The 15,622-nt window shown below is 44.0% G+C and overlaps 1 protein-coding gene across 1 annotated transcript in view; it reads left to right on the forward strand.

The window, feature by feature from the left end:
• Nucleotides 1–15,622, forward strand: part of LOC111963484 (actin-histidine N-methyltransferase) — a 52,025-nt gene that overhangs the window by 25,690 nt on the left and 10,713 nt on the right. Inside the window, exons 9-12 of the mRNA XM_070443428.1 lie at nucleotides 1,319–1,435; nucleotides 2,424–2,498; nucleotides 5,816–5,982; nucleotides 10,216–10,301. Coding sequence (XP_070299529.1) covers nucleotides 1,319–1,435; nucleotides 2,424–2,498; nucleotides 5,816–5,982; nucleotides 10,216–10,301 — 445 coding nt within the window. The remainder of the gene's footprint in view (nucleotides 1–1,318; nucleotides 1,436–2,423; nucleotides 2,499–5,815; nucleotides 5,983–10,215; nucleotides 10,302–15,622) is intronic.

Consider the following 15,622-nt stretch of genomic DNA (forward strand, 5'->3'; position numbering starts at 1 on the left):
TGTGTGTGTGTGTGTGTGTGTGTGTGTGTGTGTGTGTGTGTGTGTGTGTGTGTGTGTGTGTGTGTAAGACGGTCAGAGAATGTAGAACAACTGTCAGCATCGAGGATGACAGGTTAGTTCTCATTGTTCTGTCATTAGAGCCAAATGATCTTTGAGAGAATCATTTATATCCACTCCTTTTATCTTCCCATTGTATTGGGTGTGATGCAAGCCTCCTCTTCCACCAGGCAATGTGTTGTGGGAATGAAGGGTCCAGGACAGCGTGCCGAGGCCTTCTGGAGGAACCTCCGTTAGCAGTTTAAAATGTTTAGAATTCTCAGAACACGCCTCGACATCATTATAGCAAGAGCACAGATTGATATTTATTTGATGCACTTGTCTTGAATTAATTAATATAGATTATTATTAATATAGATCCTCCATTGTTAAATTCTTAAACAATCACCTGCCTGTAACTAAAGGCTAGATTTCATCCACAACAGTGTTCTCTAGAACAGGCTGGTTGTCATCTATAACCTCTTAGTTTTCCATACTTCAACTATTACTAAAGCCAAGGTTATGACTGGGACTGATTGTCCTCATTGGTTGGCTTCAGAACAGGCGACTTGATTACACAATTCCTCAAGTTAGCTAGGTTTCCATCCAATTTGCGACAGATTATCATGCAAATATTCTCTAATCTGCATAAAACAATATGCACATTTTCCCACCAGAGATGTTTCCATCAAACTGATAAAAGGCTGTGCGTGATGAAATAGTGCACATAAAAATGACTTTTGCCATTAAATTCCTATGTACCGAATGAAAAATACAAGTTAAAAGGTTTTCTGTTAATATATCAAAATGTGCATTTCCACCTCCATTTCTCTCATAATTTCTTTTACCAACACAAAAAGATCCCACCGTGTCGAACGAACACATTTTCTGTCTGCATTTATCAAATTGTGACCAGCATTTAATGCTTTCATCAGCTCGGTCGTGACTTTTTTCATGCGTCAGGTAAATGTTTGGATGGGAACATGGTTAGTAGCAAGGTTTGCTATCTGATGTGGTTGAACAAGGGCCCTGTGTTTTTCCAGACCACGTGACCTGAGCAGGGAAAACTGAGGACCCCAGTTATACCCTCAAGTTTTGGGAAATTGTCTTGGGGACTAGTAGAATTTCCATAAACTTGAGGGTATAACTGGGGTCCTCAGTTTTCCCTGCTCAGGTCACGTGGTCTGGAAAAACACAGGGCCCTTGTTATGATTGGCTAGTCCATGAAAAGTGAATCTTGTTGCTGATTGCTGATTGGTTTACCATGACCTTTAATCCCTGTAGATGGGCGGTTTCCTCAGTGATGACCCGTCAGAACCAGATCCCTACAGAAGACGGTAGCCGTGTCACCCTCGCCCTCATCCCTCTCTGGGACATGTGTAACCACACCAACGGCCTGGTGAGTACTACAAACACGCTACTACATACATATTAGAACACTATTGCATGGCTGAAGCATGCCTATTGCATGGCTGAAGCATGCCTATTACACTACTGCACACTACCACCCTCATCCCACTATTTGAGAGGTTTTAAATTATTCAGGGGAAAAAATCTAGATTTGAGAGAAACCACACAGACTGTGTTTTTCTCAGTTGATTACGCTTATCTCATGGGCATCTGTTACTTATTTGAATCATTTGGCTTTGATTGTGTTTAGTGACTGATTTGTAACAGAGCAATAATATCCCCTCCTTTAGTATGCATGTTAACTGCATTTACGCTCCTCAAATTAGATATTTGTTAGAAGACCCGATACAAAGCTGAAACAAGTCATTTAAACACTAAAATGTTTTTCTTGTATATTCCCTTGGTGTTTGTTTAATAAAAATGGGTTACAACTTCCTCCAACATATTTCCACATTGTATTGCTGTTCTTTAGCTCCAGTTCCTTGAGTATGTTGTTATTCTCACTGGTGATAATTGTATGGGTTCATTCAATGTCCTTAATTTCTGCCTATTTGTGTAAACCTCTCACAAACTCAGAATCTGGGGAAGTATCTGTATTGATACAGACCTTGATTATTTATGCTAAACTAATACATTCATGTTTTGAAATAAATATGCTTTCTGATTTAGTTCGTTAGTCTCTTGAGCTTGTTATTAAAGGAATGGATGACGGATATATAGCGTTTTAATACTAGGAGAGAAGCTGGTCATGTATTATAAAATAAATGTTCTGCAAATTGTATCGCCAGTCAGTCAGTGAAGAAGCTCCCAGAATTCACTGCAGCTCTGAAGTATAACTACTCCATTTATTTTGACTGTAAAGTGTGTTGCGATGTTTAAATATGTTTGATTAGTGACCGTTGGAAAAACCTAATTGAATCAAGGACTGGTTCAAATCAATCAGTGAATGGCTGAATTACAGTTTGTGTGTTGTTCAGATCACCACTGGTTACAACCTGGAGGATGACAGGTGTGAGTGTGTGGCTCTGCAGGACTACAAAGAGAATGAACAGGTGAGTCGGGTCAGGGTAGCATGGACCTACGGCACATTGTACTCTTTAGCTACTATACAAATTGTCCAGGGGTGTACATGTACACCAAGCTGCCTCATGCTACAGAAACAAGAGGACCCTGCCCTATGGGCCATGACTTATTTGAACTATACATCATGTTGAGTTGCTATGAGTTGTGTAGGATCTGATTGCATCATGTATGTCAATCAAAAGGCAGTTGGTTCTAAATCAACTGTCAACTCCCTCCATCTGGGTTACTTTTAACAGCCACAACATTTCCCTAAATGAATGTTGCATGTATCTTCTTTTGTTTGTTTCCTATGTATTATTTGTTGTTCATCACACAGTTCAGAGTTCAATTGTATTCTGCCATTTGAATGAACTCGAGCTTGATAGGCTGCTGTACAAGTCAAACACACTCCTGAAAGCTCAAGCGGTCTGTGAAGCCGTACGCTGTAATTGATTCAGTCTCTGGCCTGAGTATCACTAGTTGTGTTGTAGGGGTGACGTTATGTTCACCTCTAACTGAGAGGCCTTGACAGACTGGTTGACTGGTGTTGTTATGTCAAGGAGAGGGCCAGAGCTGGGTGTGAGTCAGCTGGACCTAGCCAAGCTTAACGGTCCAACCCTCTGCTCTAAAGCAGTGTGTTATTGTTTCACTCCCTCCCTGTCACTTACTCACTGGCTGCATCACAATTCTCCACCTTTTACAGAAGTATGCACTTCCACACTCCCTGTCATGGATTTAAAAGCATAGGATTGGTGTAAGCATTGGCTGGAGGGAGTTTCATAGGATTGGTGTAAGCATTTGCTGGAGGGAGGTTTGAATAAGTGGTGTAAGCATTGCCTGGAGGGAGGTTTAAATAATTTGTGTAAGCATTGCCTGGAGGGAGGTTTGAATGATTTGTGTAAGCATTGGCCTGGAGGGAGGTTTGAAATGGATTTTGTGTAAGCATTGCCTGGAGGGAGGTTTGATATGATTTGTGTAAGCATTGGTGGAGGGAGGTTTGAATGATTTGTGTAAGCATTGGCTGGAGGGAGGTTGAATGATTTGTGTAAGCATTGGCTGGAGGGAGGATTTGAATGATTTGTGTAAGCATTGGCTGGAGGGAGGATTTGAATATTTGGTGTAAGCATTGGCTGGAGGGAAGGGTTTGAATGATTGTGTAAGCATTGGCTGGAGGGAGGTTTGAATGATTGTGTAAGCATTGGCTGGAGGGAGGCTGAATGATTTTGTTGTGAAAGCATTGGCTGGACAGGAGGATTGAATGATTTGTGTAAGCATTGGGCTGGAGGGAGGTTTGAAATGATTTGTGTAAGCATTGGCTGGAGGGAGGGTTTGAATGTCTTTGTGTAAGCATTGGCCTGGAGGGAGGTTTGAATGATTGGGTAAGCATTGCCTGGAGGGAGGTTTGAATGATTGGTTGTAAGCATTGGCTGGAGGAGGAATGGAATGATTTTGTGTCACATTCGGCTTGGAGGGGTGTTTCCACAGTTGTTAAATCATACTCTTGGAGAAGCTGGAGAATCGCGACGCACCAACCTGCTGGTGCTCCTCTCTTCCTCCCACTCTCTCTCTCACCCTCTATTGCTTCCCTCTCTGCCTTCCTCGCACTCTCTCTCTCACCATGCCTCTATTGTCCCTCTGCCTTCGCTCCCAACTCCTCCTCTCACATGCTATTGCTCGCCTACTCCTTCCTCCACGTCCTCTCTCTCTACCCCTGGGTGCTCCTTCTCCTTCCTCCCACTCCTCTCTCTCACCTCTAATTGTGCCTCTCTTCTCCCATCCTCTCTCAGTACCCTCTGGTGGCTCCCTCTCCTTCCTCCACTCCTCTCTCTCGCCCTTGGTGCTCCCTCTCGTTTCCTCCCAGCTCCTCTCTCTACCCTTTGGTGCTCTCTCCTTGCTCCCACTCCTCTCTCCTACCTCTGGTGCTCCTCTCCTTCCTCCACTCCTCTGCTCGTACCTGCTGGTGCTTCCCCCCGTCGCTTCCTCCACTCCTCTCTCGTCCCTCTGGTGCTCCCTTCCTTCCTCCCACTGCTCTCTCTCTCACCTCTGGTGCTCCTCTCTCTTGCTACTCCTCTTCCTCACCCTGGTGGTGCTCCCTCTCCTTCCTCCCACTCCTCTCTCCCCTCATACGTTGTGCTCGCCTCTCCTTCTTCCCATCCTCTCTCTCCCCTCTTGGTGCTCCCTCTCCTTCCTCCCACTCTCTCTCTCACTCTTGCCCTCTCCCCTCTGGTGCTCCTCTCCTTCCTTCCCACTCCTCTCTCTCACCTCTGGCTCCCTCTCCTTCCTCCCACTCCTCTCTCGTCACCCTCTGTGCTCCTCTCCTTCCTCCCACTCCTCTCTCTCCCCCTCTGGTGCTCCCTCCTTCCTCTCACACTCCTTCTCTCAACCCTCTGTGCTCCTCTCTCTTCCTCCCACTCCTCTCGTCTACCCTCTGGTTGCTCCCTCCTTCCTCCCACTCCTCTCTCTCACCCTCTGGTGCTCCCTCTCCTTCCTCCCACTCCTCTCTCTCACCCTCTGGTGCTCCCCCTCCCTACAGTATGGAAGTCCACCTCTTTCTCTTTAGAATGGGAATTATTTGATAAGATTCAGAGAGACAGCAGGGGGTAGGGTGACGGGAAATGGAGCGCTTGATCCCATGATTCCTCTGGCAGATATCACCATCCGGCCAAAGTGCCCTGAGCTCACAGTGTGTGTCCCAAATAGCACCCTATTCCATATATGGTGCTCTACAGGCCTATGAGCCCTGGTCAAAAGTAGTGCACTACATAGGGAAAAGGCATTTGAGATGCAGACTCGGCCTGAGCTCACAGAGACACAAACCACTAAGCTACATTTACCTTCTAAGCTTTATCACTCCTCCTCCTATCTGTCCACTGCCCCTACCGCTCTCTCCAGCTTTCCCTCTCACCTGTTCCCTTCTGCTATCTGTAAATGTGGATGTAATATGTTGGAGCCATACGTGAGTGGTGTGGTGTGGGGATTCTCTGTGCTCCTGTGAAGCTTCCACTAGATCAGACATGATATCATGGTTATGAGGGAAAATGGTACAGAGGGAATAGGAGGTGGAATGTTCACCACATTGCTGAGCCAACCCATACCGATGTACAATAACTTTTTTAGCGGTTGAGTTGGAGTCAGATGATAAAGGGGAACTTCAGCTATCTAGTGAAGTTTGTAGTGGCTGTTTAAAGAAAGCCACAACATGCATTACACTTACTTTCTGCAGGGGGAGGAAGCAGCTAAGATTTAAGTTGTAAAATACTGAACTACCCCTTTCATGTTGAGTGGCTGTTCTCTTCTCTGTCCTCAGATCTACATCTTCTACGGGACGCGATCCAACGCTGAGTTTGTGATCCACAACGGCTTCTTCTTCCAGGAGAATGCCCATGACAGAGTCAAGATCAAACTGGGGGTGTCCAAGAGTGAACGGCTGTACGCCATGAAGGCGGAGGTGCTGGCCCGCGCTGGCATCCCCTCGTAAGTAGAGAGACACACATACACACATACGTAGGGAGGGAGGGACGGTGGTAGGGAGGGAAACTGGGAGAGAGAAGAGGGGTAGAGTGAGAGAAAGAAATAGATGATATCTCTCAATTATGTCAGAGATGGAGGTCATTTCAGGAAGGCAATATTTTCCTGCATTTCAGTGAATTGATCAATGTGACAATTGGCAGGACATGGCCGATATTATTACACTGCAAACACATTACCGAGGCCTGCTCTAGTCTAGCAGCATTACTATTACATTACCCAGAGCTGGTGGATCCAGGAGAGGAGAGTTTACTATTAAAACAAAGGCTACACTGGGAGACTAAGGCTGTGTCTCAAACGACAGCCTATTCCTTTATAGTGCACTACATTTGACCAGAGCCCGATGTGGCTCACAACTCCTTTCATCCGTCTTCATAGATCTTATTTTTATTCAACCTTTATTGAAGCAGGGAGTCCTGCTGATACCACCTGCATGAACACATCAATAAACATCAATTACACTGTACATATCTACTGTATATACACATCAATTACACTATACATATCTACTGTATATACACGTCAATTATACTATACATATCTACTACGTATATACACATCAATTATACTTATACATATCTACGGTATATACGCACAATTATACTATACATATCTACTGTATATACACATCAATTACACTATACATATCTACTGTATATACACGTCAATTATACTATACATATCTACGGTATATACACATCAATTACACTATACATACTACTGTATATACACGTCAATTACACTATACATATCTACTGTATATACACGTCAATTATACTATACATATCTACGGTATATACACATCAATTATACTATACATATCTACTGTATATACACAATCAATTACACTATACATATCTACGGTATATACACATCAATTACACATACAATTCTACTGTATATACACGTCAATTATACTATACATATCTACTGTATATACACATCAATTACACTATACATATCTACTGTATATACACGTCAATTATACTATACATATCTACGTGTATATACACATCAATTATACTATACATATCTACTGTATATACACATCAATTAACTATACATATCTACTGATATACACGTCAATTACACTATACATATCTACTATATATACACGTCAATTATACTATACATATCTACTGTATATACACATCAATTATACTATAATATCTCTGTGTATACACGTCAATCTAAACTATACATACCTACTGTGTATATAACGTCATTACTATACATCTACTGTTATTACACGTACAATTATACTATACATATCTACGTTATTATACACGTAATATTTAATATACATACCTTACTGTGTATATACACGTCAATTATACTATACATATCTACTGTGTAATACACGTTCAATTATACTATACATATCTACTGTGTTAATACACGTCAATTACACTATACATATCTACGTATATACACGTCAATATACATTACATATCTACGTATATACACGTCAATTATACGTATACATATCTACTGTGTATATACACTCAAGTACACTATACATATCTACGTGGTATATACACGTCAATATACTATACATATCTACGGTATATACACATCAATTTACTGTACATATCTTACTGTATATACACGTCAATTATACTATACATATCTACTGTATATACACGCAATACACTATACATACCTACTGGTATTACACGTCAATTACACTATACAGTTGAAGTCGGACGTTTACATACACCTTAGCCAAATACTTTTAAACTCAGTTTTTCACAATTCCTGACATTTAATCCTAGTAAGAATTCCCTGTCTTTAGGTCAGTTAGGATCACCACTTATTTTAAGAATGTGAAATGTCAGAATAATAATAGAGAGAATTATTTCTTTCATCACATTCCCAGTGGGTCAGAAGTTTACATACACTCAATTAGTATTTGGTAGCATTGCTGCTTCGAATTGTTTAACTTGGGTCAAATGTTCGGGTAGCCTTCCACAAGTTTCCCACAATAAGTTGGGTGAATTTTGGCCCATTCCTCCTGACAGACTGGTGTAACTGAGTCAGGTTTGTAGGCCTCCTTGCTCGCACACACTTTTTCAGTTCTGCTCACAAATTTTCTATAGGATTGAGGTCAGGGCTTTGTGATGGCCACTCCAATACCTTGACTTTTGTCCTTAAGCCATTTTGCCACAACTTTGGAAGTATGCTTGGGGTCATTGTCCATTTGGAAGACCCATTTGCGACCAATCTTTAACTTCCGGACTGATATCTTGAGATGTTGCTTCACTATATCCACATAATTTTCCTTCCCTCATGATGCCATCTATTTTGTGAAGTGCATCAGTCCCTCCTGCAGCAAAGCACCCCCACAACATGATGCTGCCACCCCCGTGCTTCACGGTTGGGATGGTGTTCTTCAGCTTGCAAGCATCAATTGCACTATACATATCTACGGTGTATATACACATCAATTATACTATACATATCTACGGTATATACACATCAATTATACTATACATATCTACGGTATATACACATAAATTATACTGTACATATCTACGGTATATACACATCAATTATACTGTACATATCTACTGTATATACACGTCAATTACACTATACATATCTACGGTATATACACAACAATTACACAATACACGAAAAGCTAAACACAATCATATGAATCACACATTCTTCAGTTAAAAGGCCATCTGCCTGAATCGGCCAGAGGTACCAACTCTGGAGATCATTCCACATGAGGTGCTAAGAAACTTAAAGCATATTTATCTAACTTGGTAGAGATTGATCTGCAGGGTTAGCCATCCCTGAGTCCGGGTCTGGTAACTTATACGTCTGAAGGTTAGGTTTGAAGTTGGGTATGGTGGAAGTTTATGCAAGAAGGCGTTCTAGACAAAAAGAGCACATTGCAACGATCTATGAGACTTCAAAGAGGGCCAGCCTACTTTCTGATACAAAATGCAATGATGTCTACTGAAACATCGCCCGCAATAAAGCGCAATGCACTATGATACAGTTCGTCCAATGGCTTCAATACAGTGGCAGCTGCATTCATATAGACGATATCGCCATAGTCCATAACCAGAATGAATGTTGGCTGAATGATTTCGTTCTGCTCTTTAATGAAGACCGGACCAGTTCCTATAGAAGAAGCCTATTTTAATTGTTCATTTCTTAACTACTCAACATGCTTTTTAAAAGATAGCTTTTTATCCATTCAGATGCCCAGATATTTATAAGCGGGAACACAATCAATGAGGGCACCATCCAAAGTACATATGCCTAAATCATCAGACAAATTGTATGTGATTTGGAAAATAACACATCCTTGGTTATACCTGCATTAAGTACCAATTTCATTTCAACAAAGGCTTTCTAATCTAATTTCCAGAATGCCCCATCAATAAGAGATTAAAAAGCGTTTAAAATGACAGAGGGGGAGGGCTGCATGATATTAATGTAATGATAAAATGATTAAGCTTCCTGTTGATGGAAATGTCAAGGGAAGGATAGAAAGGTTCTCTCATGGTATAGGGACCTATTCTGAGCCAATGATGCAATGTTTATTCTGGATAGATTTCAAATGACCAAAGCCCCAAAAACGATTCTGCTTGGCTGGAACAGAAGCCAGCACCCACACCGGCTCACCAGCCTGGTCACCCCACCAGCCTGGTCACCCCACCAGCCTGGTCTCCCCACCAGCCTGGTCACCCCACCAGCCTGGTCACCCCACCAGCCTGGTCACCCCACCAGCCTGGTCACCCGTGGTGTAGTGGTCTCTCTGTCTCTTGCGCATTCACTCTCTCTTGCTTGTAATTGATTGAGTGGCTATTAAAATTGCATCAGGGGATCATAGTTCGGCCTCCATGCTAAACGTGAGTGGGCCTGGGTTAATTGTGGGCCACTGGCCACCATTAACATCTACTGTACCTACCAAGCCACTGATCAGGGTTTTAGATAGTTCTCGTCATACAGGGATTCGTTGTGGAAGGTTTTTTTTCCCGTAAGGTGTACGGGGAGGGTTGGGGCTACAAGGTCCTGTGGGGTCTACTGGTCTAGCTTTATGAGGTCATATCTGTGTGTGCAAAGGGTAATGTGAATTGAAGAAGTTGTTGTGTATGTACTATGATGTTTCTTTTTCACTCTTTCTCTTGCCCTCTCTGCCTCTCTCACCCCCCTCATCAGGTCCAGTATCTTTGCCCTGCACTGCAGTGATCCTCCAATCTCTGCCCAGCTACTAGCCTTCCTCAGAGTCTTCTGTATGACTGAGGGTAAGACACACACACACTCTCTCTCTCTGCCTCTCTCTGCCTCAGACAGACAGACACAGACAGACAGACACAGACAGACAGAACCACGACAGACAGACACAAGACAACACAGGCCAGACACACAAGCCAGACACAGCCAGACACAGACCACACAGACAGACACAGAACAGGACACAGACAACAGACACAAGACAGACAACAGACAGACACAGACAGGACAGCGACGAGACAGACAAGCGAAGAGACAGACAGACAGACAGCGAGAGACAGACAGACAGAGAGCGAGAGACAGACAGACAGACAGAGAGCGAGAGCCAGACAGACAGAGAGCCAGACAGACAGAGAGGCAGACAGACAGAGAGCGAGAGCCAGACAGACAGAGAGCGAGAGCCAGACAGACAGAGCCAGAAAGACAGAGCCAGACAACAGACAGACAGAGCGAGACAGAGCCAGACAGACAGACAAGCCAGACAGAGCCAGAAGACAGACAAGCCAACAGACAGAGAGCGAGAGCCAGACAGACAGAGAGCGAGAGCCAGACAGACAGAAGCGAGAGCCAGACAGACAGAGAGCGAGAGCCAGACAGACAGAGAGCGGAAGCCAGACAGACAGAGAGCGAGAGCCAGACAGACAGAGAGCGAGAGCCAGACAGACAGAGAGCGACAGAGCCAGACAGACAGAGAGCGACAGAGGAGACAGACAGGAAGCGACAGAGCGAGACAGACAGAGAGCGACAGAGAGCGACAGACAGAGAGCGACAGAGCGAGACAACAGACAGACAGAGAGCGACAGAGCGAGACAGACAGAGACAGACAGAGAGCGACAAGCAGACAGAGACAGACAGAGGAGACACGGAGCACAGCAGAGACGAAGACAGAGAAGCGAGACAGACAGAGAGCGAGCAGACAGACGACAAGACCAGAGACGAGCGACAGGACAGAGAGCGAGACAGACAGAGAGCGAGAGACAGACAGAGAGCGAGACAGACAGAGAGCGAGACAGACAGAGAGCCGAGAGCGAGACAGACAGAGAGCGAGACAGACAGAGAGCGAGAGCGAGACGACAGACGAGCGAGACAGACAGAGAGCAGGAGAGAGCAGACAGACAGAGAGCAGAGAGCGAAGACAGACAGAGAGCGAGAGCGAGACAGACAGAAGACAAAGCAGACGGAGGCGAAGAGGCAAGAGCGAACAGACAAGAGGACGACAGAAAGGGAGCGAGAACAGACAGAGAGCGAGGACGAGACAGACAGAGAGCGAGACAGACAGAGAGCGAGACAGGACAGAGAGCGAGAGCCAGACAGACAGAGCGAGAGCCAGACAGACAGAGAGCGGAGAGCCAGACAGACAGAGAGCGAGGCCAGGACAGACAGAGAGCGAGAAGCCAGACAGACAGAGAGCGAGAGCCAGACAGACAGAGGAGCGAGAGCCAGACAGACAGAGAGCAGAGCGAGACAGCCAGAGAGACAGGAGAGCGAGAGCCAGACAGACAGAGAGCGAGCAGGCACAGACAGAAACGAACGGAGACAGAGATGTGCTGCGAGTAGCAATAACGATGATCATGAGCGCGCTATTAACCCACATGAGTACGACAAACATACGTAGACATAGTACAGACACCGATGCGTGGCAAACAGTAGCAGTACACACCGCGCTACTATCTCCAGACAGCACCAGAGAGCGAGAGCCAGACAGGACACGCATTGCATTGACTGCCGAGAGACAAAGAGAGTGACGTGGGAGAGCATGCTATACACGCAAGAGGATCTCAGAGCGTAGACGTAGCAGACAGTGACCGTCACGAGATATATCGCACGCATACAGGGCTGTGCCGTAGCATTGTAGGACTGGTATAGACACGACTCTCCTTCACAACAAGTAATACACTGGAAGGTACAGCGTGTAGAGGAATCACCACACCTTCATGATTTGCTCTCTCCCGATGCGAGGTAGCAGGCGACGTCGAATCAGAGACTTAGAAAGGCTACGACTACAACGATCAAGAGACAAGCGCGTTGTCGTGAGTCACGCCTCAGCTGTGAGGTTGACAATGCGATTTCATCTATCCGTGTGAAGCGTGTACAGTGAGACGAACAGAACAGAATCTGCGCAACAGTGAGTGCGTGAGGGACAGGACAGGAGAGTGAAAGTTCAGTCGACACAGTACCCGCAAAGAGGACAGACAGAGTACGGCGTGCGGCGTTAGACAGACTTATGTGGAAACGATCTCCATTGATTGGTTGAAAATCGAGTCCACGTACATCAGCAACATTCCACAGTGCTGCCAGTACAGATGCGCCATCGTCGGATGATCGAGTGAGAGCCAGACAGACAAATACGGCGCAAATCGATGAGCGAGGACAACAAGACAAGGACCAGAACGTGGACAAGCGCAGTACAGGATTGACAGACTGTCTGTTCTCTCTCTTCCTTCTTTTCTCTCGCTTCTCTTTTGCCTGTCTCCTCTGTGTCTCTCTCCCTTTGTCCTTTCTCTGTCTGTCTGTCTCTCTGTCTGGTCTCTCTCTTTGTCTTCTCTGTTCTCACTCTCTTTGCCTGTCTCTGTCTGTCTTCTCGTCTGGTCTCCTGAACAACACAACACACACAACAATACATCCACATCCTTCTAACAAACTCCAGCATTGCACTTCTCGACTATCACCACCTCCACTCGACTCACTCACTGTGGAGGCGTGGCGCGCGCCACTTCACTCGAGCTACACTCACCGTTGCCACTCCCACCTCATTCTCACTCATCTCACTCACTCACTCACACCAACACACCACGACACGTCCATCGCCTTCACTCATCTCACAACAACACACACACACATCACCTACAGAGCACACCACCACCACACTAGCACACCACAACACAACACACCACACAACCACACACACACACACACAAGGCAGGACACCAGATGTGAATTGGGAGTTATCCACATTCAGAGGGTCTGAAAAATATTCATTCACATGTTGAAACACGCTAGTGACTGGTGACATAAATCCCACTGTGCCAGGCTAGCGTCCTCCGGCTAGAAGCTAGGCAGACCAGGATTCAAATACAGTTTGAAATCATTTCAAATACTTTACTTGATCGGCTAACTTGTTTAATGGGAAAAGTCCTGGCACTCCAGGCAGGCTAAAGCAAACTCAGTCTATATAATGCAACCCTTGCTGTTAATAGATCGCAGAGCAGCATACAACTGACCTAAACATTTGGAAATGATGAGTTCACTTTCTCATCTATAGCACTAAAAGGTAATTGCACTGTTTAGCTCACATCTGAAGGCTGGGGGCATTTAGGACGTACTACAGATCGCTGTAATATCCTAATGATTATGATCACAATTCCTCAATTCCAGTAATATGGTGACACTATAGGAAAGCTGGTTTGGTTTAGGAACTTGGAGCTGGAGTCATCAGTGTGGCCCTGTCACCTGGACATGTTGAAATACAGCATCTTCACGCCTACAATCAAACCCTCCAGGCTTCCATCATAACTGTCATTTTATTGGAAAAAACGATTACAGTTTAGGAAAATAACTATCGCCGACTCGTCATCTGGAATAATGGACATTCTGGAGTAATAATTACATAACCAACGTTCTCTAGTAATACTAGTCCCATGCGATTAGGTCTTTGGTCACGTGCATGCGATGCATACATCTTTGGTCACGTAAAGAGAGCAAGGATTGAGGGAATATGGAAAGTTTTTCCTAAACAAATTGGTGATTTCGGGAACAGAACTTTTCAGTCAGAAATAGCTGTAATTATCTTGCAGTTTCAGCAACATGGACAGCTCGATAAACACGTTGTTCTGTGGTGGTCGCTACAGCAGAGGGGAGAGAGAGACAACGGGTTCTAGTCACAGTCACTCGCTGTCTTTTTTAACACAGCGCAGCAAGTCTGAGCCCGGCACAATCAAATCAATTGCTGGTCGGACTCCCTCTAGTTATTTGTGTGTCTTAATTATTTAATCAAACAGTGTGCTTAAAGCATCAGACAAGCTCAGTGAATATAGTTGATTTTATTAAAACACATAGGATGTGTCAACATATTGAATAATACATGTTAAAAAAAATTGACCAATCGATTGGACAAAAGAACAGACGACGACTTGGTCAATAAAAAAAATTAAATAATAATAAATAAATAAAATGTTTTTATTTATTTATTTTTGTGTCAACGATCTACACAAAATACTCTGTAAAAGTGGATGAAAAATTCTAACGTTTGTAAATCATTTATGAAAAATACAACACTATCTTGATTAGATAAGTATTCAACCCCCTGAGTCAATACGTGTTAAAATCACCTTTTGGCAGCGATTTACAGTTTCAAAGAGCTTTTGCACACCTGGATTGTACAATATTTGCACATTTATTTTTTTATTCTTCAAGCTCTGTCAAGTTGGTTGTTAGTCATTCTTAGACAGCCATTTTCAAGCCTTGACATAGAATTTTCAAAATGATTTAAAGTCAAAACCTTAACTAAGCCACTCGAACATTCAATGTCGTCTTGGTAAGCAACTGCGTTGTATATTTGGCCTTGTTTTATTTTATTTCTACACATCTACCAATAGGTGCCCTTCTTTGCGAGGCATTGGAAAACCTTTGTGGTTTAATCTTTTTTTTTTTATTGACTGCTCGGCCTGAGGGACCTTACAGATAATTGTATGTGTGGGGCACAGAGATGAGCAGTGGTGGGAAAAGTTCCCCCTATCATACTTGAGGAAAAGTAAAAATACCTTAATAGAAAATGCCTCGAGTGAAAGTCACCCAGTAAAATACTACTTAAGTAAAAGTCTAAAAGTATTTGGTTTTAAATATACTTTGGTATCAAAAGTAAATGTAATTGCTCAAATATACTTAAGTACCAAAAGTAAAAGTATAAATCGTTTCAGGCTTGCCATAACAAAGGGGGATATATAAATGTAAAATCTCAATTGATACAATTTTAAATGTATGTGTGTGTATTATGATGTGTGTTTAGTGTGTGTGTGTGTGTGTGTGTGTGTGTATTATGATGTGTGTGTTTGCGCATGTTGTGCATTTGTGTAGTGTTTGAAGATATTAGGCAGTCATCCTCCCCTCCTTTCACCGTCCCCTCCTTTCATCCTCCCCTCCTTTCATCCCCCCTCCTTTCATCCTCCCCTCCTTTCATCCTCCCCTCCTTTCATCCCCCCCTCCTTTCATCCTCCGAGGATGAAAGGAGGGAGGGACATGAAGGGGAGGAGGATGAAAGGAGGGAGGATGAAAGGAGAGGAGGATGAAAGGAGAGGAGGATGAAAGGAAGGGAGATGAAAGGAGAGGAGGATGA

This window comes from Salvelinus sp. IW2-2015, linkage group LG4q.2 (genome assembly GCF_002910315.2).
Source record: "Salvelinus sp. IW2-2015 linkage group LG4q.2, ASM291031v2, whole genome shotgun sequence".
Taxonomy (NCBI): Eukaryota; Metazoa; Chordata; class Actinopteri; order Salmoniformes; family Salmonidae; genus Salvelinus; species Salvelinus sp. IW2-2015.